Source organism: Chlorocebus sabaeus, chromosome 3 (genome assembly GCF_047675955.1).
Source record: "Chlorocebus sabaeus isolate Y175 chromosome 3, mChlSab1.0.hap1, whole genome shotgun sequence".
Taxonomy (NCBI): Eukaryota; Metazoa; Chordata; class Mammalia; order Primates; family Cercopithecidae; genus Chlorocebus; species Chlorocebus sabaeus.
In genome coordinates, this window is record NC_132906.1 from 83,083,386 (window position 1) to 83,108,267 (window position 24,882).

The following is a 24,882-nucleotide window of genomic DNA, read 5'->3' on the forward strand; positions in this document are numbered from 1 at the left end:
TAAAAACATATGACCATAAGGCACAAAACCATCACCCAATGAATACGGCTTGATGAATGTCATTTCTGCTAGAAAGGTGTAGTGTAATTATTGTAATGAGTCACTTTATTGAATAAGTCTCCCAAATAAAATATAGTAATTGGGAATAAGCAATTATTTAAAATTGCATGGGTTGGAGGTGATATCTCATTTGACTGTAGTTGAATTTTCATGCACCCATGAATTCAAAATTAATCCCAAAGTGCATACGACAGATCATGTGTTTGGCAAGATGTTTCTATAAAATAAGCTTTCTCTGGAATTGACGTTATGCTTAGAAAGAAAATTTTAAAAGGTGATTAATGTGAGCATCAGCAAGATCAAAAATTTGATTATGGATATATATAAAAGTGAATACCACTATAATGCCATGTTATGAAGCTTTGAAGAGTATCTTAAAATGAGAATTTTGTGAAAAGAGAATTTTAGATGATGGGTCAAGATTTCTTCTTGTAAGTTATTTCAATATCATATGTTCTGAACTCTGTAAAAACACTATGTGTAGGAGTTAAAATATGCATATAAACCTGCATGTGCACGTGTGTGCACGCCACACATACGCTAAATCTTCACCCTTCCTTTGGGCTCCAAGGCACCCAGTACAAGTTGATCCCTGCCCTGTGTGAAACATCTTTTTATCTTTCTGTGAATTCCAATAGATTGTAAACTCCTTAGGATATGGATAATGTATTCTTTGTTTGTTACATTTTCTTTCATTGTCTAGCACTGTGCATTGTTGGTGCATAGTGCTAGACAAAAATTGAATTCATTTCAGATTCAAAAATTGAATTAATTTCATATTAAAATATTATTTTCAATTTTTACTCCTTTTTCTGTTTTATGTATTTTAATGTAGTTAGTCCTTGAAAATAAGAAATATGAATGAGATAAAAATTACAAAGAGGGACTGCTTATTCTGAAATGAATCAACTAACTTGATATATAGGAACATCTTGTAATATTAGAAACTAAACAATTTAAAACTTAATTGATCTGATTATTTTTGCACTTGAATTTTATGACAATGCTTCGGCCACTAACACAGTAGCGTGGGGTCCCCGTGGTCAAAAGTCTAACATCTTACACATCAAATAATGAAACTAATTGTGCAAAAAATGAGGGAAAAGCATTATCTTTGATTACTGAAACAAATTTAGATAGGTTTAATATATAGTATGTAATGATAAACTATAAATATATGCTAGGTAGATTTTAATTACAAAAGTAAAAGACAAAATGACTTTATGATTATATCTAATATAAACAGGAAGGCAAAGATTAGAAATCTGCACAGACAAAAGAAGGTGAGTGGGCTTGTGATTCTAGAGTAAATGTCAGATGCTTTTAACCTGTTTGTGAATTTAGAAATTCCACTTTTTTTTTTTAAATTATTTTGAGATGGAGTCTCGCTCTGTTGCCCAAGCTGGAGTGCAGTGGCACGATCTTGGCTCACTGCAACCTCCGACCCCGGGCTCAAGCAATTCTCACGCCTCAGCCTCCCGAGTAGCTGGGACTACAGGTGTGTGCCACCATGCTCAGCTAATTTTTTGTATTGTAGTAGAGATGGGGTTCCACCATGTTGCCCAGGAGGGTCTTGAACTCCTGAGCTCAGGCGATCCACCAGTCTTGGCCTCCCAAAGTGCTGGGATTATGGGTGTAGAAATTCCAAATTTAAAATCTGTGGCAACACAAGGAAACAAGACTTGGACTGAACACCATCATCAGCAGCAAATACAACACACTGAGACTAGCATGACACTTAATAGAAGAGAAAATTTATAAGTAAAACTATACTCAGAATAAGAAAAAGTTTAAAAGGAAGAGTAAAATGTAAATTTCCAAGATAGATTTAGCAGCAGCCTTAACTCTTTGATACCTCTTTTGTACATAATATAGAAAATGTGATTAAAACTCTTTTATATTACCTATAAAAAAATTCTTAATCCTAGACTGATTTACTTTTGACTCTCAATGAACATTTACTAAGGAATACAAACAGCTGATATATAATTCCAACCTAAAAGTGGTTACACAATTAAATATTCTGCAAAAATAATCATTGAGAGGGAATTCCTACTCTTATGTTAGTTGAGGATAGAAAGGTGTGTTTGTTTACTCAGGGCCCAGCAAACTGTTTGCATATAATGGTCTGCAAAAATGATTGCTGGACAAAAGGGTGAGTGCTTACACACATAGATACTTTGTTTTTAGCTTGAGGATGTACTGCAAAGACCAGTAAGAAGAAAAATTGGTTAGATTTTATATTATGCATCTTTTTATTTCCTTTCCATTATTGTGGCTAAATTGGGAATCCATTATCTACGAAAGCATTTTTAAGCTAGAGAGAAGTATATAGAGTTTTCATATTTGACATGATGAACACCAATTCTTTCCTCTGAGATACAACCCATAGTTACATGGTAGCATCATGTCTTCTGTCACTCTTTTCCTGGAGATACATCTTGAATGGTACTGCAGAGATGCTAAGCCATTATTTTAAAAAAGTTCTTTCAAGACAGCAAAAGCCCTAAAGATGAAAACAGGCTGTTCTCTTTCCTTCTCTCTCTGTCTCTGTCTCTCTCTCTCTCTCTAAGGTGAACGAACATTCATTCATCCTGGAAATTATAGATCAGGCTGAGTAACTTGCTATGCGAGGATTTACCAGAACAAATTATCAAGCACTCTACAATCACATAGAATATTATAAAATCCTGTATGACAATCAACAAAACAGAAGAGTAAATCTTTCCAGAATGGCTTAACTTACTTCTTCAGATTCGAAGACACTATGTAGACAATGGTGATAGCAACTAAAATATCAACAAAAATCAAACTCTAAAAAAAAAAATCAGACTCATGTACAATAAGGAAATTGATCAGTAATTAATATATTGCACTCGACTAGACTGTTACATCTGAAAGTTAAATGTATGTAAAAGTCTTTTGTCCTAATTGATGAATAGAAGTCTGTTTGCTGAGTCTGACTTCACGGTACAGTTTAATAACAGTAACCTTGCTTATCCCACAGAACATATGCTAGCCCAGGTGCAAAGCTAAGTATTTAACATTATTACATTATTTGATTCTCACAACAAACCTTGAAAATGAGAATTATCTCTACTTCACTGATGAGGGTTGGAACGTGCACCACCTAATCACTCTTCTACCCGGTTTCCCTCCAACAGTTACATCAAGCACCTGATGCTTTGCATACCTTTGCAGATATGTCCCTCTCTGCCTGGGGGGCTTTCTTCCTCTATGAATCAATCACGTTTCTTCTGTAAGGGGAACTTAGGGGGTTCTGCCTCATGGTTCCAGTAACACTTTTTACTTTCATGCATGTGTGTGCATTTCCTCCCATTGGACTACGAGCTTCTCAAGGGTACAGTTTGCATCTTGCTCACCGTTGAATTCCCACAGCCCAGAGAATGGCAGATGAATAATGGGTGCGCTATAAATGTTTGTCGAATGACTGAATGAATGTCCATGAGTTATAAAATAAAATGGGTAAACAACACATAGTCATTCCAATGCTCATTTTCCTTTTTACTGTACATAAGTTAGCTGTTCATTGTGAAGGCTTGTTAAAGAACTATCTATATGCTTCAGCAGAAAGGAGGCTGACAAGAGGGTGGGCAGACATTGCCCTACTGCCGGAGAAATATTCACTGTTCATTATTATATGGGCTCAGATTCTATGCTGGGAAGTACAGGGGCACGAGGTGGAGGTGCTGGGACAGCCCTCATCCTCCACGTGTCTCAGGCTGGTGTGGCTCCAGGAGGTTCACTCATGCTTCCCAGGCTATTGCAGGTTCTGACATAGGAAACGGTGCACCAGCCAAGATAGCAGCACAGAACCATCCTCAGGCCACAGGGCAGTGAGACGCCCTAGACTCAACCACAGGTGACACCTTGACCTTGACTGGATGTCTTGCTTCGGAGGATGGAGGATAGAGTGGGCTGCTTTTATTACAGGGTTACTGGAAAATCAAGTTCACATCTCACTTTATTAATCACCACTCTGCTTAAGGAATCTAGAGTTTAATTTCAATAATATGGAGGAAAAATACAAGTAGAAACTGTTGCTTGCTTGCTTTCTGCTTGGAAACTGGGAAAACCCCTCTCAGGATCCTTGAATCAGGAAGAAAAGGAACGTCTCACAATTGTTCACAGGCACGGGAGGCAGCAGGATAAAGGGATGGGGGAATGATCACTTGGGAAGGTCGTTTCTATGGAGTCTCAAACGACAGGCAGAAAATACTCTTTCCTGTCTTTTCCTTTCAGGATCTGGGTCAACCCCAAGATTTTAAAGATTTTTGTTTGCTGGTTGTTTTCTGGGAGAAGGACAGGTATTTTAAACTGCATAATAAAGGTGATCCACGGGGCTATTTTTAAAAACATGGTTTCTGCAAAGTGAGGTTGCCATGGGAATTACTCATCCCTGTTCAAAGCCGGGGTAATTACTGGGAGAAAATCTTGCCTAATGTGCTTTTGTGTTTTCTGCAATGCTTCATCAAACCCCAGCCCCCTTGTGGGGTTGCTGTCAGTTGTTTTTTCTCCCTTAACTTATAGTCTTCAGGTACCTGGGGCTTCACTATTTTCCCTGGAAAGAGAAAGGTGATTCCCTCTAGCACAGCGAAGTCAGAAGTTTCTCCTGTACAAGATAACCATTAAGAGAACAGTTTCATTTTATTGTTCCTTTGTGTGTGTTTATGAGAATCACCGATAAGCCATACTCTAATGTCCTTTTCCTTTCACTCCAGTCACTGAGGAAAAATAGCCTCCATTTGCACAATTTGCAGAGGGCTGGGTGGTTTTTTTCTCATGTAGAGTGAAGAACCTTGCCTGCCACTTTACTGTGACTAGCATTTCCAAAGGCAATTGGGATTTTAATGGAAATTTCCAAGTGCTCGCTGGAAAATACTTTGTAAGGGGAGCTAATGGTGGTAGGGTCTATGATCGGAATTTTTGTTCTGTGTTTATGCACTCTTGTTTTTAAACGGCTTTCAAGTTTCTTAATAAAAATGAAAAAGGCTTGCCGTATTTATAATACAAATGCCAGAATGCTGTCTCCGCAATTTCTGCTTCAATTAAATCCTTATCACGGAAATCCTTTGAAGAGGGATTTTCTGCTTTAGATTTCCCTGGCCCAGAGGCACTCGACAAGGGTGTTATGAAGAACACCAAGAACGGTGGGAACTATTGCCGAAAATGGTGGATCCTGAAAAGAATTAAGTCTACTTTTCTGACAACCTAGATCAAGTCAAAGCTTTAAGAAAGCGTGGATAGTAACAGGAGCAATTGTCTTGTGCCTCCCATATAGGGTCCTCTGATAAACAAAAAATATGTTTTTGACAATCCACTTTCCAAGTGGGAGCAATAATACATGCTGTACGGGATAAACCGTGTTATTCCAACTGTACCTGGGGAGGGTTCGCGTCGGGCGGGCGCTCAGAGGGGCAGGTCACGTTCTCTTTAGACTCCTCCTCAGCCCGGCACACACCTCTCAAGAATCTTTTTATGTTTGTCCTCACCGAATCAAAATACCGTGTTCAGGAAATATGAGAAACAATCACATTTCCTTTTAGAGAGAAAATAAACTCATATTTCAATTTTGTGTTGCCGGTGGGATAGTGTTACTACAGATTTTTAAAAGCAAGTCATGGTTTTGTGACTCCGGCCATAACGCCTATCAGCTCTCAATCCTCTTCCTGGAGATAAGTGGTCACAACCACAGCCCAGACTTCTGGATTACAATCTGCTTTGGAAACAAAACAAAACCTGCTTTCCAGTCTATGCAAACTGCAATTTCAGACTGACTGGCTGAAGGCAAGGCACTATCTTCCCACTTGTTTATCCACTGACATAAGACGTTCTGCTTCCATGCCCTGTGCACAGTGTTGAGTGGATTATAACTGTGAAGAAGAGAGGTGGCAAGTTTAGTTAAAAAAAATAAAAGTAAAAAAAGCCAGGCATGGTGGCCATGCCTGTAGTCCCTGCTACTCAGGAGGTAGAGGCAGGAGGATCGCTTGAGCTCAGGAGTTCAAGGCTATAGTGCACTATGGCCGTGCCTGTGAATAGCTACTGCACCCCAGCCTGGGCAACAAAGCAATACCTTGTCTCTAAAAAAATAAAATAAAATAAAAGATAAAAGTAAAGCCTCTAAGGATAGCTAAGGGTAATATGCAAGCCTCTAAGGATAGTTAAGTGTAATATGTCCATATCATAATTTTTCACTAGAAATTTAGAAGCAAAGGATGATCTCAGTTGAAATCTAATTAGTGTCCTGGAAGACCAAGCACGGAGCAAAAACAGAGAGATGGCAATCCTAGGGGAGAAACAAGCAGATGGAAGAGTAACAATTGAATGTAAAACAAATGGAAATTTCCCTGAGCAAATATCTTAGTTGGGGAGTTGAAAAGACTCTCGTTGGAGCAGTTCTGATGAAAAAAGACATATAAGAAATATCCTAAGAAAGGTTCTGAACTCCAATGACACACAGAAAATCTTGCAAGTTTTCCCAAAGAAACAAGCAAACCAAGTCTACCAGACAAAAGCCTAATTACTAAAAAGAAAAAAAAAAGACATTGGCATCAGACTTGTCATCTACAATCTTGAATTCTGCAAAGATAGTAGAATAGCATCTCTAGATGGCTGAAGGAAAATCAACACATGGAAATCCTTGAAAAAGAAGAGACATCCTGCACAGAAAATCATCATCATTTTCATCAAGAGCAACATGACTGAACTACAGCAGAGAACCTGGGAACTGGGGGAGAGGTAAACGGGAGAAGTAGTATCACATTAGGGGAGGGGAGGTGAGAAAGAGGAGGAGAAAAGGGGGAGGTAAAAAAGGAGGAAAAATGGGAAGCAAGAATAAGGAGGAGAAAAAGGTGAGGCAAGATAAAGAGAAAGGCAAGGGAATTCCAAAGGGTTCATCCCTGTGGGAAGGGAAAGAATGTAGAGAGAAAGAAGATCCTGGAGGATGAAAGAGTTGGCATTTTATTGTCACATGACCACAGAGAAATATGGATTTTGTTATAAGCAAAAGAAAAAGGGCAGTAACAATGTAAAGGAATAAAAAACACTCTAGGAATTCCAAAGTGAATGCTTGCAAGTAAGCTAGATGTTTTTGCAAACTCTACTGTTTAATCTCTTTAATACTAACGTACAATTATTAATCTTTCATTTTCTAACTGAACTGACGTTATGTGACCAAGCTGATAGATATAGTTTGATACTATGCATACATATATACACACAAATACATTTATATATTATATAATTATATAATGTATATTACATGTACACATATGCATTTATATATTTATATATAATATATAAATATATTATAATACATATTTATATATTATATATTTTATAATATATAATATATACATACATATACATTTATATTATATATTACATAATTATATAATTATATTTATATGTATATGTGTGTATATATAAATATGTTTACTTATTGTACCCAGGCAATACATTTTATGTCTTATGTCTTTTTTTTTTTTTTTTTTGAGATGGAGTCTCACTCTGTTGCCCAGGCTGGAGTACAGTGGCGCCATCTCAGCTCACTGCAACCTCTGCCTCCTAGGTTCAAGTGATTCTCCTGCCTCAGCCTCCCAAGTAGCTGGTATTACAGGCACCCACCACCACGCCTGGCTAATTTTTGTATTTTTAGTAGAGATGGGGTTACACCATGTTGGCCAAGCTGGTCTCCAACTTCTGACCTCAAGTGATCCACCCGCCTCAGCCTCCCAAAGTGCTGGGATTACAGGTATGAGCCATGGCACCCAGCCCTTATACTATTTTTTTAAAAAGTGAATAAATGAAAAGTTACATTTCTTTAAAATTATTACCTAAATTCGCTGTATTTATATATGGTTCCCTATTAATATTTTGCTGTGGAATCTGAAAAAAATTTTCCCATCTACTTTTCAAATGATAAAGAAATAGGTAAACTAGAACACAAATAAGCTCTTGACCCTAAGTTCCTGCCACATACTAAGCATTGAATAAATGGCAATTCTTTTGACTGATTTTAGAGAAACCTACTCTGGTATTCTCTCTGATGTATTAAGTATACATAAGCAGTTGTACCTGCAGGAGGTGGCAGGTCATTACACCTGGACTGAGCCTTGGAGATCCTGGCCCTTTATTCTGCACACGAGAAAATGCAGATTTGGGAGGCTCTTGATGTTTACAAAGTCTCATGGCTGCTACCTGGCGCAGCTCAAAAGCTGACACGGAGAAATGCAAAATTTCAACGCATAGAGTAAAAAATGTTAGGTTTCATGATATCTTTTACAAATGAAATCTTTTTTTTTTTTTTATTATTCTCTTGAGAAATTGGATTCCAGGACCCTAAAGAACTCTGCAGTTCTTTTCTCAAACACACATGCTTTTTAGAAGCCTGGTTATTTGAAACAGCGGAGCTTACTTTTTGGTCGATGTATTTGTTGTCCTCAATTGCTGAGCGTTTGGAGTGGTCGCAGGATGAGGAAGAGGTGGAAGGGAGGCTTCTCAGGAGGCAACATGTGTCCTGTTGCTGGCGGTCGATAAACTGCTTCATAAAACTCTCCCTTTGCAAATGAAGTATACGCACATCAGGCATTATTCATGGAATGGAGCAAGTGACAGCATTTGCAATGATAAGTTTGCTTGAGCAGAGATAAAGCAGTGACAAAAGATCATAGAAAACCAGATCATGACTAAAATATTTCATTAGCAACGGCTTCTTCGAAACGCAGTGACTCCTGCTTAAAAAGCAAAACCCTTGAAATAACTTTCCAGCAATATTACTCAGTAACTGATGGTAGTTTTTTGATTTTTTTTTTTTTTTTTTTTTTTTGAGATGGAATTTCACTCTTGTTGCCCAGGCTGGAGTGCCATGGCACAATCTCGGCTCACTGCAACCTCCGCCTCCTGGGTTCAAGCGATTCTCCTGCCTCAGCCTCCAGAGTAGCTGGGATTACAGGCATGCGCCACCACACCTGGCTAATTTTGTATTTTTAGTAGAGATGGGGGTTTCTCCATGTTGGTCAGGCTGGTCTCGAACTCCCGACCTCAGGTGATCTGCCTGCCTCGGCCTCCCAAAGTGCTGGGATTACAGGTGTGAGTCACCGCACCCAGCCCAGTTTTTGGAATCTTATTGTAGTAATAAAACACCTTTTTTTCCCCTCTAAGATTTGGAAGAATTAGTTGCTCTCTCTAAATGTCCATTTATCATAAAAATGATTAAGAGAGAATTTTACATTTTAAGACTCAAAAGCAAGTGCCTTCATCTGATCTTCAAAGCATAATGAAAATTCAAGTAACGTCTCTTCAAATTACCAAATTCAATTAATTTTGTTTTTTTAAGGTTAGAAATGCAAATATATTTATATCTGAATTTTAAATATTATGGCACCACATCCAGTCTCATACTTTTATAACCCTCCACATAATTATTTTTAAAACTAGTAGCATATTACTATAATTCTATTTGTAATTTCTTGAGCTATAACTAGAAGAATTTCCTTTTATTATTAAAAATAGGTGTTTAAAGCATCTTTTATGCATTTGCTTAACTGGAGGGCAAACATGGTAGAAAATCAAATTAGTATGAGTGGAGAAATGCCATGGTTCTTCTTTTAAAAAGTAGAAGACAAATTATATGATAACCTGACATGGTAGGCTAAATAAATGCTGTAGTAGTACACAAACTGGGCCAGCTGTGGTTTCTGTTTGCTTGAAAATAAAAGGGCCACAGAGGCAATTTTAGTATTATATGGTTGGGGTCAGAGATGGATGTCTACCTGCCATCCCTGCAACATTGAGCAGCTTCTCCAGTTTCCTGGGACGTCCCATTCCCGAGAAGTCATCCCAGAGAGAAGCAATGGGAAGCAGCCTTCTTGCTTAGACTACTGCAGTTATAAAGTGACTCTTCTCTGAATACATGGCTTAAAAGGTCAAAGTTGTTTATTTATTTATTTTTTAAAAAATAGAGGTAGAGGTAGTAGAAAGATAGATAATAAGTTAAAATAGAAAGAAACCCAACCCACATATACTTAAAAGAAGGGTTAAATGAGACTTAAGATGGTGAATCTTTTACGACGTACGTGACACACGCAATTAAAGGAATACTTTGGTACCTGATTTTAGGAACTGTAAAATCTGAAGGAAGCTTTGAGATTTTCACCATTTGTGGTCTGTTTGGAAATTTTTCAAAGATTCGCAGGCGCAAAGGGAGCTTTTCTTTGGTGTCTGCATTTGCTTCACTTTGCTTTAACTAAAGAAAAAATGGAAAGAAGAAAAAAGGGGGAATCTATAACACTATTATATATGTTACACAAAATTAATTTTAGAATGGAAGCAATAATAAGTAATTACATGAAATGCCAGTAGATGGCAGCGAAGGCCTACCAAGTATATGACTCTTAACCGAAATAAATTGCTCCATGAGCTAAAACTTTTGAGTTACAGAAATAAACAAAAACAAAACTTAACAACAACAACAAAAAACTAAACCGGAAAAAAAATTCAAGGAAAACGTTATGTTATTTTATTCCCAAGGAGAAGCCTCTTTTCATCTCAGACATTTTTAATGGTTTACTATTACTTGCATATTTAAACAATAAAATTTGTTTACACACGTATAAAGCTAGAATTAAAAATTTAAAAAAACATGAAAAATAATAAAAAAAATTAACTACAGAATCATACCAAGTAGCATTTGTAAAGAGAGACAATGGCAAGAAAATTGGTTATGTCATCTAGCAGATTAAAACAGAAAAGCTCAAAACAGAACCACCACCTTTGGTCCATGCAGCGCGTTTTCTATTTAGCTGCAAACGTGTTTGGACACGACAAACTTAAATGCCATATGATATCTTTGTGAGAAATGACAATCAAATGGATTTATTTAAGAGTATATATTTATATTTCTACAAATTGAGTTTCAGGGAAGCTAAGGTTTAACATCATAAACTGGAACAAGGCTGAACTAAGGTATTGAGAAGGTGGACTGTGGCTTGCAGAATTCATGCTGCACTTTCCTATGCTCTCTTTTTCTCTCCCAGTGCAGATGTCTCTTGGAGTCCCTCCTTACTTCTGTTTACCTCTCCCCTTCTCCTGGACCTTCTGCAGACTGGAACACACTTCCCCACGTCTGCCCTGTCTTCTGTCCTGGCTTCCCAAACCGCATCTTTTAACGCTGATCCCTTTCAAATAGTACATTTAGTTCAGGCTGCCTTTTTGGAGGGGTTTGGGAGGCAGGTTTCAAAAACCACCCGCTTATTTACCTCCTCTTTGGGTATGCTTTTACTCTATAACTACGATTTGTCTTAGGTGTTGTGGGAAGATAAGAATTAGAGGCCAAGAGAGCTTTTAAAAAAGGAAGAGAATTGACAATGCATCCCTTTTACACGTGGAAATACAAATTGGTTAAGGAGAAGATGAAGCCTTCTTTTTCGGGAAACATTCCCATTTCAGTATGATGGATAATTCAACTATCTAATTGGTTGTGAGTTCATGATGAGATGATACATCCTGATTTCTGGTTTTCTTAGTAGGCTGCAGAAATTGCTCTTACATTTTTGTTTTGTGTAACATAAACATTTACTTTAGCCATTTGTAAGTCTGATTTGATTTTGTGGGTAGCCTTTGGTTTTTCTGTCTTAGATGGTAATCTTCTTTAGAGAAGGAGTCACTGCTGTTCATTGCCTCCTCCCCTCCTAACTGGAGTGCTCAACACAGTAATGTGTGCAAAATGGCGTGTTCTCAACAGTTCCATGGTTACGATGATGCCAATGGCAAGGAATTAACTCCCAAAGACACAAAACAAAAACTAGTAGCATCTCCGTGAGATGTACACAATTAGAAAAATGATTCCATATACGAATAAAGAGATTTACCAGGAAGAGTCTTGTTTTCTATAAGTTGATACAACTAGTAGAAAAATATTTGTCAGTGGTAAATAGAGCAGAAATAGAAAAAGCAGTTACTTTATTAGATCAGATCAGAGTGTAAGGCAGGTATATCCAGCCAAAGGTGATAAGATAAAGCAGAAATAAAGTATTTGTTAATTCATTCATTTGCTGACTCACTTATTTATGCATTGATACTGTCACTTATAAATCAAATCTTATAGGTCAGGTTCTGTGCTAAGTTCAGGGGATATAAAAACAAATAAGTCAGGCACTCGCCCTCATGGAGCCCACAGTATAACTGGGTAGATAGTTCTATAAACAGACAATGATGATAAAATAGAACGGCCCCTCTGGGTAAATATAGGAACAGAGTGCTTGGAAACACAAGGTAGAGAGCAAAGAGAGAAATAGAAAAAAATGAAGGCACTACTTCTATTCCAAGAGACTTCATGGACAGCAGAATAGAGACACATGGTCAGAAGAGTTGACTTCGGGGCTCTAGATGTATCAGCACTGTATGTATATTTTATGAGAATTCAATGTCTTCAAAGAGACAAAAGGGCAAATGGTATATTAATTGGGACATGTCATTGAAATGAAAACACAGAGTTCTTTCCTAAAAACCTCTCGGCCTGCCCACTGCCTGCATCCCCACCAGTGCCTCCCTGGCCAATGTACCACTGGGTTCCTGCACTCCCTGCAGTGATTTCTCCATCTGCTTCAGCTCTTTCTAATCTGTTCTTCATTCTGTGGTTATTGTAATTTCTCATGCTCTGTCTTAAAACCTTTCAATAGCATTCCATTGCCTTTTTCTTTTCTTTTCTTTTCTTTTTTGAGATAAGTCTTGCTCTGTCGCCCAGGCTGGAGTACAGTGGTGTGATCTTGGCTCACTGCAACCTCTGCCTTCTGGTTCAAGCCTCAGTTTCCTAAGTCATTGGAATTACAAGCATACACCACCACGCCTGGCTGGCTATCCACTGCTTTTAACAAACAAAAATAGAAACTTTTGTTTTAACAAACAAAAATAGAAACTTTTTTTTTTAAAGATATGGGATCTTGCAGTGTTGCCCAGGCCAGCCTCAAACTTGTGGGCTCAAGCGATCCTCTTGCCTCAGCCTCCTGAGTAGCCGGGACTATAGGTGTGAGCTGCCATGCCTGGTCAAAATCTCAATCTTTGATCTAGGCTCAAAGGCCTTGTTTTGGTGCCTCCCTGCCTGTCCAGCCTCAGCTAGCCCTATCCCCACACCAGGTTCCAGTCACATCCTTCAGCTGCTCGGAAACATCTGCACCCTCTACCTCAGAAGCTCCGTACCTCCCGTCCCTCTGCCGCCCCTCTGCCGGGCTCCCCTCTCTTCTTCTTTCTCTCTTGAACTCCATCAAATTCTACTTGTTCTCCAGATTTCAGTTCCACTAGAAATTCCTCAGAGAAGCTTTCTCTGACAAGGTTTTCCTCTTACAAGCTCATAACATGTTAGGGTGAATCCCATAATATTGCTGTTTGTGTGGCTCAAAGCAGTTGAAAATCTGCATTTTCTTACGGTTCAATTGAATCCACATTACATTAGTTTCCTAGGACTCCGGTCACATGTTACCACTAGATCGTTAGCTTAGCACAATAGAGATTTACTCTCTCAGCATTCTGGAGGCTAGAAGTCAAACATCAAGGTGCCAGCAGGGCCATGCTCTCTCTGAAGGCTCCAGGGGAGAGTCCTTCTTCCTTGCATTGCTCTTGTTTCCCGTGATTCTCAGCCATGCTTGGAGTTCCTTGGCCTGTAGCTGTAATGCCCCATCCCTGCTTCTGTCTCCACGTGACCTTCTTGGCCTATGTGTTTCTGTGTCCCTGAGTCTGATCCCACTCTCCTTTTCCTTATAAATGCCAAACACTGGATCATCCAGAACAATTAACTTAACTGATTACCTCTGCAAAGACTCACTTTCCAAAGATGGTCTCATTCTGAGGATCCAGCTGGACACACATTTTGGGAGAATGCCATTAAACCCCCTACACGTACTGTCGTTTGAGGCTGTATTGTGTGATCCCTTGAACAACAGATCTCTTTTCCCTGAGACTGTAAACTTGGTGAGGACAGGAACCATGTAGGGATCTGCTCATTATTCCAGGGCCAGTGGCTGGCATGGCGCTGGACACAAGGTGAGCTGAGCAAATATTCAGTGAAGGAATAATGGTGTTGATCAGGTGGTGGAACTCAACTCTAAACTAAACTCTCCAGCAGACGAATGGGAAATAAAAGAAAAGATTTTAGATATATCCTGAAGTGTAGAGAGATAAACATAAAATATCTATTGATTTATTGAATAAATTTGTTGGTGTGGAGTGTGTGTGTCCTTAGATTCACAGAAGAGAATAAAATTAGACTCCTGTGTTGTTTAACCTGAACGGCATCTGTCATTAACAAACTAATGAAGGTTGAGACAAAGTACAGATATAAACATTTTGTAGGCTGGGCGTGGTGGCTCACGCCTATAATCCCAGCACTTTGGGAGGCCGAGGTGGGCGGATCATGAGGTCAGGATATCGAGACCATCCTGGCTAACACGGTGAAACTCCGTCTACTAAAAATACAAAAAAATTAGCCGGGTGTGGTGGTGGGTGTCTGTAGTCCCAGCTACTTGGGAGGCTGAGGCAGGAGAATGGTGTGAACCCGGGAGGCAGAGCTTGCAGTGAGCCGAGATTGCGCCACTGCACTCCAGCCTGGCGGACATAGTGAGACTCCGCCTCAAAAAAAAAAAAAAAAAAAAAAATTGTAAAGGGACATGTCAGGGAAATGGCAAGATATATTTTATCAAAGATCCTTGAATATATTAACATATGTAGGATACCAACAGTCACCTTGTTTACATGTTTTAAAAATGGGTTTCACCCCCATTCTAATTGGTATTAGAGATATTTACACTCCCCAAAGCTTGTATGCTCCTTAGGAACAAGATACCATTTTAAATTTACTTCTCTAGTACATTCTAGGGAGTAGAAATAGAACTCTGTAAGTTAATGAATTAGAACTCAGCACCACTTGGTCATTGCACTGTGAAACTACAAAGAACAGATGAAAAGCTCTTTTTGGAAACTCAGAGGGTTCTTCACAATTGTGCAAACCTGGCATCATTGCTCTACAGATGTGCATAAGGGCCAGTCAACACAGAGGAAGATGAGTGGCTGCTTGAAGGGTAAGTATTTCAAATCTCACCGCTGAGGCACTGAATCAAACCTCCTAAAAGCAAGGAAGTGTTCTCTTTCTGGACGGCAGTTGCTATGCACTCTTTGCTGTTATTGAGAGAGAAGCAGCATCAACTAAAAATGAGTACAGGTACACCCAGCAGCCCTGTAGGTCCTCTCCTAGGTGAGTGCCTGCAAGAAATGAGTGCACACCCATATAAGGCACAAGACATCCCTTGGCCACAGCAGTGCCAGTTGTTAGAGTCCCGAAATGTGAACTGTCCAAATGCCCTCTAGCAGTTGAATGGAAAAATACATTTGGATTTATTTAAATATTTGAATGAGTTAACTACATCTCAATGCAAGAATGTGAATTTCACAACATACCAGTGAGTGAAGGAAGCCAGACACAGTAACAGAGTACATACTGAATGATTCCATGCAGATGAAGTTAAACCAGCAGGTGACACTGACATGTGCTGCCGTGTCTGCTGAGTGGTTGTCCTGGGTGGGGGTGGAGGGGAAGGGGAGGGAGTATGGAAAGGGGCTTCTAAGGCACAGTCAATATCTCCTGAGCAGGGTGCTGGGTGTGTTCAGTTTGCAAAAATGTATAAAATACATCTTTCTATAGGTATATTGTAGTTCAGTTAAAAGTTTTTAAAAAGGGAAGATGATGCAGTTAAGCAAAATTACCCAATTCTTACTTCGGCACCATCAATCACCATAAACTCTGACTTCTTTCCCAACCCATGATTTTGACCAAACTACAGACAGAGAAAAAGGAAGAAAGAGTAAGATGGGAGTAGACAGGGTATGTGCTGGTGGTGGGGGATGAGGTGACCATGACAAATAAAGTATTACACATTACTTTGAAGACACTATTAAGCTTCTTTAAAATGTAATGAAATGGTATTCTACCTTTTATCCAAATTCTTTTCCCATTTTTTTGCATTTAAGCAAAGATTTTCCAAGATTAAATTTACTTTGATGGAAATGAACGAATAATATAGATTATAAGAAGTGGATATGAATTTTTAAGATCATTATACTATACCAAGAAAAGAAGATCTTTTAACATAAAGTAATTATAATTGTAAATATCCATTTCAAAAGTGTTTTAAAGATCATGATTCTAGAAGGGAAAGAACACAGTGTAGAGAATCCTGGGATTTTATTTTTCATATTGAAAAATCTAATGTAAAGAACAGTACAAAGGCAGTTTATAATGGCCTCAACTGAGCATGACGTCTGACTGCAACCGAGAGATCAAATGATAGCTTTGTCACACATTCACATGGTAAAGAAAAGCACATTTGCAAGAATGAAACTAGAATCAAAGAAACAAACTTCAAACCTTGAGCTTTAAGACTAGAAGTCGTCTAAGCTCAGTGCTCTTCTACGCCTTAGCATCTGCCTGGCTGAGATATCATTATACATTGGGCGGCTGAAAGCCTCTGCTTCCCCTGGCTTCTCAAGAGACTTCGGGTGTAATTGCTCTGCATGACACATACTGTGTTCTGCCTCATCGCTTAAATCTTTCCTATTTCAGCCTGTGCTTTCTTCTGTTAAAATATTCAAACATTATTCAATTTCAGTTCCTTTCTGATTGCTGTGAGGAATAGCTGAATTGAAGAATTACCTTAAATACAAATTTTTGTAATTTTTTGGTATGATTTCCCAAAAGAAAACAATTTAAAAAACATTCAGGCTTGGGAGATTCTCATTTTGAAATCTAGTCCGTGTTAGTTTGAAAACTGTGCGTAGATTTGTGAGTTGACATAACTGTAGAATATTTTGTGGTTGTTCCATATAGGAAAAATAACCACATTATCTTCAATCTGGAGAAAGGAGAGGAGTTCCTCCTCTTTGTTATGTGAATAAATTACGGCTGAATTCTCTTTGCTTCTTTACACAGTGGCTTTGGATGTTTTTTCTGGGTCTATATATATGACATAGCAATTCAGAACATAGCGTCTTCCTAAGGCGTAAACTATTATTTTTTCAAGGGAGTTTCTCTTGTTAATTTGCATATGTGATTTTACAACCCAAATTACACAGTCAAAACAGATAGGGTATCTGGAATAATGATCACACATGTTGGTTTTTAATAATATCTCTGTGTAATTATAAAACCTTAATATATAAATATAAAGAATATCCCTCACTGGCCTGTGAAATCCAACACAGAATTTATTCAGGTGGGTGGACATTGTCTTTTCTGCTGTGGACAACAGGCAACCAACTCAAATTAGTGCATAGAAGACAGTGATACTGTACACTTTTCAAATGTTTCATTTAAAAACATGTTTAAGTTACTAATTTGCCCCCTTTTACAAAAATATTTAATACATCCAGTATGCCCAAGGTCAAAGTGGGGTTTCAATTATTTAGGCACATCAACTGAAGTCACAGATACAGATTGGAGGGCTCATTTCTTGGTTAGCCTATGGGCCATAAAAGCTACATTTTTATGTGACAGCTGACACCCAAAATGCTCACAACATTAGCTGATTAATTGCATGTGCTCTATCCTGGCTGGTTAACTCATTCGTCCAAGCAGCATGCCCCTGAAGTAAGTGTGAAGAGAAGCTCTGTTTTCAGAGGAGCGGGTGCACTGGGCAATTAAGTGGCTGTTTGTGCTTGTTGGTTTGGGAGCTCAGCAGAGCACTTACAACAGACTGTTGCATTTACGCCATCTATGAGATCCCCAAAATGTGCATAAAATGTTTACTTTCATGCTGTTATCACAACCCTTAAGATCTTACAAACTTTAAATGTCCTTCAGAAGGTTACTTTGTGCAACAACATAAATGATATTTGCAGCAAGGCTAAGCTAACCAACAACTCTAATAAACTAGTAAAAGAAAAAAAAAACCTATTCAAAAACCAGAATACCTAATTATGTTGAATGAACACATTTTGCTCACATTATTGTCCCTTAATATCCCATTAATGTCATTAATAATTTCTTAGAGACAGTGGTGATAAATAAAGATTGATTTTGTAGGTTTACTCTTCTAGGTCCCAAACATCTCTATTTTATATTGTATCTCTCCTTTGTTATTCAACTGAGACACAGTTGTTTCCATTAGAGAATTTACTGAGTCATAGAAACATGCTCAGTACGATAAAAAAGTATATATCTTTTTGCTCCACTTCAGATGAAATTATATTAGAGTTTCACCTAAACTAGATACTTGGTTCTTATTATGAGATGATTATTCATAAGTGCTAGGGAAAAATGTCATACCAAAGGGAATTCAGCATACACACACACACACACATTCTCACACACACATACATACACACGCATACACTCACACACATACACTCCCATGTAATTTTTCTTTTTTTAAATTTATAAAACATCAGAGATAGATAGCGTAAGTAAAAACAGTAAAAAAGTAAGAAGACATGGATTTAAACTTTTGTTCAGTTTTATAATCTCTTCACCCCTTTGGATTTCAGTGTTCTCAAAAAATGAGGATCTTTAGTCTTTTATATAAATGCCAGATGTATAAGTGAGCTAGCAATATGTCTGTAATTTGAATTACTCAAGGGAAATGTGCCATAAAAACCAAAGCTATCACCATGCCACAGTGTCTGCTCGCTCTACAGGAGGATGACTTCACCCATATGAATGGGGTGACATGTACGTGCTCTTGAGTCCCTTTCCTCTGGCTAATCTGAGACCACTCAACCTCTCCCTCTCTCCCCAATTTCTTCTCCTTTGCTATGTTGATTGGATTGTTTTCTCAAGACTCTTGGTTGTAAAAACAAAAATGAAAATAGGCAGTTAAACCATTTCTCGTGACCATGCCTCCTTCCCTATTTAAGCTTGCTTCTTCAAAGAGATGCGTACACCACCATTATGTCACTTCCCACCCCTCTTCCATCCTCTCCTGTCTCAGGCGTCCCCCTTGCCTCACTGAGGCTGCTCTTGGCAAAGTCAGCACACTTCCTATTTTGCTGAACCCAGTGGTCACTCGGTCATCCAAATTTCATCTCATTGAGACTCCTGAAACCTTCCTAACTGGCTTTCTGTCTTAGTCTTGTCCCTTTAAACCAATCTTTTAGAACATCTAGAAAAGAAATACCTTTATGTCCCTCTGGTCCTTAAAGCAATGCAAAGACTATCAATTATGTATAGAAGAAATTCTAATCTTCTTAGCATGGCATAAGTGGGCCTTCCAGTGCTTTGCCCTCTGTGCTCTAACCCGTAGGTTTGTGCCCCCCTCACATAGGGATGTCACATGAAGATACTGTTTCCCATGCCTGCAATACACTTATTTAACTCTTGTAAATCCCTCTAAAACCATCTTCTCCAGGAATATTTCTCAGAATAACAACTGGTAGGGGAAGCAGTAAACACGCATGCTGGATATGATGCTGAGCACTTTATGCTAATATTATTTAACCCTAAAAATTAGCTCCCTGATGTTGGTACCATAATTAGCTCCATGTTATGCAAGGTCATCGATGAGGAAACAGGTCCATGGAGCTTCAATCAGCTGCCTGAAGTCACACAGAACTGGACTTCTGGATTCCAGAGCTTGAGCTTCTAAAACTGTTGTATACTGCCACAACCAAACAACATTTTCAAGCAATTGGTACACTTTTACTTCTGAATCTTGTGCCTGTTGTTCCTCTTATATGGGATATTTTCTCTCACTTTCCTAAGAAAATTTTATGCTTCATTTTTAGACACATCCTCCAGGACCTACCTCTAAACCAAATTAGGCACATCTTCCCCTGTGCACCTTGCGTTTAGCCACATCTTCCCCTGTGCACCTTGCGTTTAGCCACATCTTCCCCTGTGCACCTTGCGTTTAGCCACATCTTCCCCTGTGCACCTTGCGTTTAGCCACATCTTCCTCTGTGCACCTTGCTCAGGGGTTTGCACTATAACTTTCTAATTATGTGTGCTTTTCCCCTACTAGCATGACACATTTTTAATTAAGGGCAGAACTCTCTGTGGCCCTGTGGCCTCATGTTGTACACACGATGCAACGACAATCCAGTGGTGATGAGAACAAGAAATCAACACTAATAGACTCCCATCAAAAGGCAGAAGAGGATCATTTGTAATATTTCTCCTCATTCTATTATTCTTTTCTTAGAGCCTTTACAATATGGAATCATCTATATTATCCAGCACAAGCAAGTCTTCCAATTTCAGACAAGTTATATTACTGGCAAAGATGAAAGAGGAGTAATGACAAGTTACATCAGATTTTCTACTAGAAACAAAATCACAAAAATCACATGTGGTTCTTAATAAAGTGTGTGTTCCCAGCTTTTTGAGATCAAAAAAGCATAATTAAGTGTAAACTTGATACAACGTATTAATGGTATAAAGTTACATAGATGTATGTGTCTTTGAACAAGGCAACACAGGAGCTAATTTATATGCTGCATTATTATAGCTTACCATAAAAAATTCTCATCCTATTTACAACAACACTATTTTGAAGTAATTTAAAACTTACATGAGAGTCGCAAAGATAGTACAGAGAGTTCCTGTATACCTTGACCTAGCATGTTATATACCATAGAACATTTATCAAAACTACCAAATTAACCTTGGTCAAATACTTTTAACGAAAGAGCTCATTGGGAATTCCCAGGTTTTTGCATGAATGACTTTCGTCTGATCCAGGAGCTCATCCTGGAAACCACATTGCATTTCATTGTCACATCTTGGCTGTGACAATTCCTCTAATTCTTGTTGTGAGTGACCTTGACAGTTCCGAGGAGTACCAGTCAGGTAATTTGCAGAGTGTCCCCCAATTTTGGGTTGTCTGATGTTTTCTCATGATTAGACTGAGGTTATACATTTTTGGGACAAATATCATGGAGATGATATGCCCTTCTCATCATATCAGGGTGTACATGACATTGAGGTTAACTGTCCTTACTCGGGTAAGGTGATGCCGGCCAGGTTTCTGCATTATAAAGTTACATTCAATGTTTCTCTTTTCCTACTCCATTGGCTTGAAGCAAGTCACTGACTTCAGCTGACACTTAAAAGAGAAGAATTAAAGCTTTATCTCTTAGGAAGGAGGAGTATCAAAGAATTTGCGAGCAGATATTGAAGCTGCTACAATAATTTAAAAAAGATGTGGAGAGGACACTTTGAGGCTTCATTAGCTCTTGCCTGTGGCAATTACAATGGTGTCCTAATGGCCATTTTCTGTTTTCTTCATTTATTATTCTATTATTTCTATTTCTTTATGTTTATTACTTGGAATTATTCTGTGAGAATCAGTTGTCCCTTCTCCTTTATTTATTTATTCAATCATGTATTTATATAAATATGGATTTGTGACTATTTATTGTATTCTTTAGGTTATAACCCAGTACTTTCCTTATTCATTTCATTGCTCAACGTCTTCCTGCTTTGGCCACTAGGGGCTCTTTCAGTCGGCTTCTCTAGTCTTCAGACATATTTCTGTCTATTTTGTTTGTTTCTTTTTTCTTTTCTTTTTTTCCTTTTTAGCTCTTCTTTATTTTCTGGCACCACAAAAATGTCCTATCCTCATCTTGTGTTTTCTTTAATTCAGCTCTAAAGCTCTACAAAGTCACCCATTACCCTTGTCAAAGCTGGTTGAGCCAGAAACTGGGCCAAAGAGAAGGACTTTCTATAAGACCAGCCAGCACTGCGAGGCAATCAGAGATGAAATTCCTGCCTAAAAGGAATCATATTGATTAGCTGGATCAATCAGGTCTGTTCTTGTTGGGAGTTTTGAACTTGAGACACAGAAAATGTTTACTATTTGCAATGGAACTGAAAGTGAAAATACACAAGGAGGGAAACAGAGACAGACTGAGTTACCATAAAGGCAAACACCAGCAGTTATTAAATGTTGTTCTTCCTCAAGGCTCCAGTATCTTTTTTCTTCCCACCCTGTACAACCTCATCCAGATTTATACCTTCCACTATTATGAAAATATGGAGAACTTTACTAGAACTGAAGCTCAAAGGCGGCAGTCATTTTTGTCTATTCTGTTCACTGACCTACTCCACATGTCTAGAACAGCACCTGAATAAATAATTAAGAATTACATTGAACTTCCACATTTATATCTCCAGGCAGCCATCCTTCCCCCCTGAACTCCAGACCTATACACAACTATTAGGTATCTCTGCTTAGACATCTTGAAAGATTCACCAACTCAACATGCCCAAGGCTGAGTTGATGAACTTTTCCCCCAAATATGATTGTATGCTAGTGTTTCTTGACTCAGTTAGTAGAAACCTGAAACCAGGAGTCATCTTTGAGACTCTCCCACTCATGTCTTTAAATCCAACCTATCACCAAGTCCCTCTTGATTTTATTTTCCAAATAGCTCTCTGGTTCACCACTGCCTCCCATCTTATAAGCTTTCAGTGGCTCAAGTCAAAGGTAAACATTAAAGGTAAATATCCCAGCTGGCATGGTGGCTCATGCCTGTCATCCCAGCACTTTGGGAGGCCAAGGCAGGTGGATCACCTGAGGTCAGGAGTTCAAGACCAGCCTGGCCAACATGGTGAAACCCCGTCTCTACTAAAAATATAAAAATTAGCCAGGAGTGGTGGTGCATGCCTGTAATCCTAGCTATTCAAGAGGCTGAGGCAGGAGAATCGCTTGAACCTGGGAGGTAGAGGTTGCAGTGAGCCAAGATTACGCGGCTGCACTCCAGCCTGGGTGACAGAGTGAGACTCTGTCTTAAAAAAAAAAAAAAAAAAAAAAAAAAAGGTAAACGTCTTTACTGTGTTTCTCAGGGCACTGAATGGTTCATGCCCTGCTGACTTTTCTACACTTACTGTGTACCACTCCACCCTGGTCTTCCTTCATTCTGGGTGCACAGAGGCTTTCCCTTCTCCCTGGAGCTGTGCTCCCCTCCCCTGACCCACCACACCTCTGTGAAGTCCACAAGGCTCATCTTGCAAAACTTAGCTCTCCTGTAACTTTCTTCATCCTCACCCTTGACCACCATTTGTGTCAGGGTCTTCTACGAATGTCTCTCCTTAAATGATGTTATTTTCTGAAGAAAGCTCATCTCAATCTTTACATAGTTAGGAATTATTTTAATTACTTGATTTACATCCAACTCCCCTATTAGACCAGAAGGCTCCATGGGAGTAAAGAACTCATTTATTATTGTACCTGGCCTAGCCTTGTACACATGGTAGGGACTCAAATATTTGAAGAATGGATGATAAAGCAGATAGTGAGGATGCTTCCAGGAGAATGGAAAAGTACATGAATTTCTTGAAAAAAGATCCAAATGGACTGTGTGAAACTTGAGTCCAAAAGGAATCAGGGCAGTGACTCCAGCTCCAGCACGTTCCTATTTAATGTGTAGGTCCACACAGGGTAAATCTTACTATTCTAACTCCTCACAACAAACCTTAACACAACTATAAGAAAACTTTTTTGTAATTCATCAACTGTCAGGCGCTGCATAAAACTGAAAACTAATTGTCATGCTTTTATCTTAGAACCACTGCAACCTAGTTTCCCATTGCTTATGACAGGATCTGAAAGAAAAAGTGCTGTGAAGTTGCTTTTCATTATCATCCTTGCTGTTTTTAATGGTACAGTGCAGTAAACTCATGTTTCTTAACAATTTTGTTCTCTTGATTAAAGGAAACAAAATAAAATAGCATCCTTATAGTTAAGCAGTGGGTGGTGTTCAGCTGGAGTTGAAATGTGAGCTTCTCTCCAGTTTGGGCACGTTTCCCCTCCAAATCCCACTATATTTTATTTATTTTTTTGAGATGGAGTTTCATTCTTGTTGAGATGGAGATTTGCAGACACGATCTCAACTCACTGCAACCTCTGCCTCCTGGGTTCAAGTGATTCTCCTGCCTCAGTCTCCCGAGTCGCTGGGACTACATAAAGGCGCATGCCACCTGGCTAATTTTTTTGTAGTTTTAGTAGAGACAGGGTTTCACCATGTTGGCCAGGCTAGTCTCAAACTCCTGACCACAGGTGATCCACCTGCCTTGGCCTCCCAAAGTGCTGGGATTACAGGTGTGAGTCACTGTGGTTGGCCTATTTTTTTTTTTTTTTTTAATTGAAGGGTTACCTTGCAGAGTGCTGTGGAAACGGGAATGAAAATAATTCTGAATTAGCACAATTAATGAATGATACAATCGACAACCCACCAATGTGAACTCGAGTGGACAATCTTAGGTGTGTAGTTTCATGTTTGTTCCATGGTAAGAGAGATCATGCTAACAAAACAGTCCAGAGTATCCGTGGATGAGGCAAAGAAAAGGTCTCTAAAGCAAAGTCCCTCTGGTTTGGGTTAATCATACGTGAAGTGAAATTTTGGAAGGGCTTACAGAAACCTTTCCTCTAAGAAAGTTTCAAGTCTATAAAATTTTACTATGATGGGGTTTGATTCCTATAATCAAAGAAAGGCATAATAAAATAACTCCATCTGCTGAGAAAGCTGCTCCAAGGTGGTGCAGGCTGGCGCAGGATTCCAAGGGTATGTCCATTGTTCCCTGCTGCTCCAGGCTCTCAGCCACGCTACTTGCCAGCTTTAGAAGGGATCGTTTCTTCTTGAGTCCAGAGAACAAGGCTCTGGAGGTGCGTTAGTTGTCTAGGGCCGTTGCCACAAAGTTCCAAAAAACTGAGTGACTCAAAACAATAGAACTGTATTGTCTCACATTTCTGGGGGCTGGAAGTCTGAGATCAAGATGTCAGCAAGACAAGCTCATTCCGGAGGTTCTGAGGGGTGTCTACT

General features: G+C 38.9%; 1 protein-coding gene across 8 annotated transcripts in view; it reads right to left on the reverse strand.

The window, feature by feature from the left end:
• NALCN (sodium leak channel, non-selective) overlaps positions 1 to 24,882 on the reverse strand; it is a 351,429-nt gene that overhangs the window by 78,517 nt on the left and 248,030 nt on the right. For all 8 annotated transcript variants that reach the window (XM_007960806.3, XM_038007863.2, XM_038007864.2 and 5 more), the window contains 2 exons: positions 10,191 to 10,327; positions 8,498 to 8,639 (listed from right to left, as the gene is read on the reverse strand). In XM_007960806.3, coding sequence (XP_007958997.2) covers positions 8,498 to 8,639; positions 10,191 to 10,327 — 279 coding nt within the window. The remainder of the gene's footprint in view (positions 1 to 8,497; positions 8,640 to 10,190; positions 10,328 to 24,882) is intronic.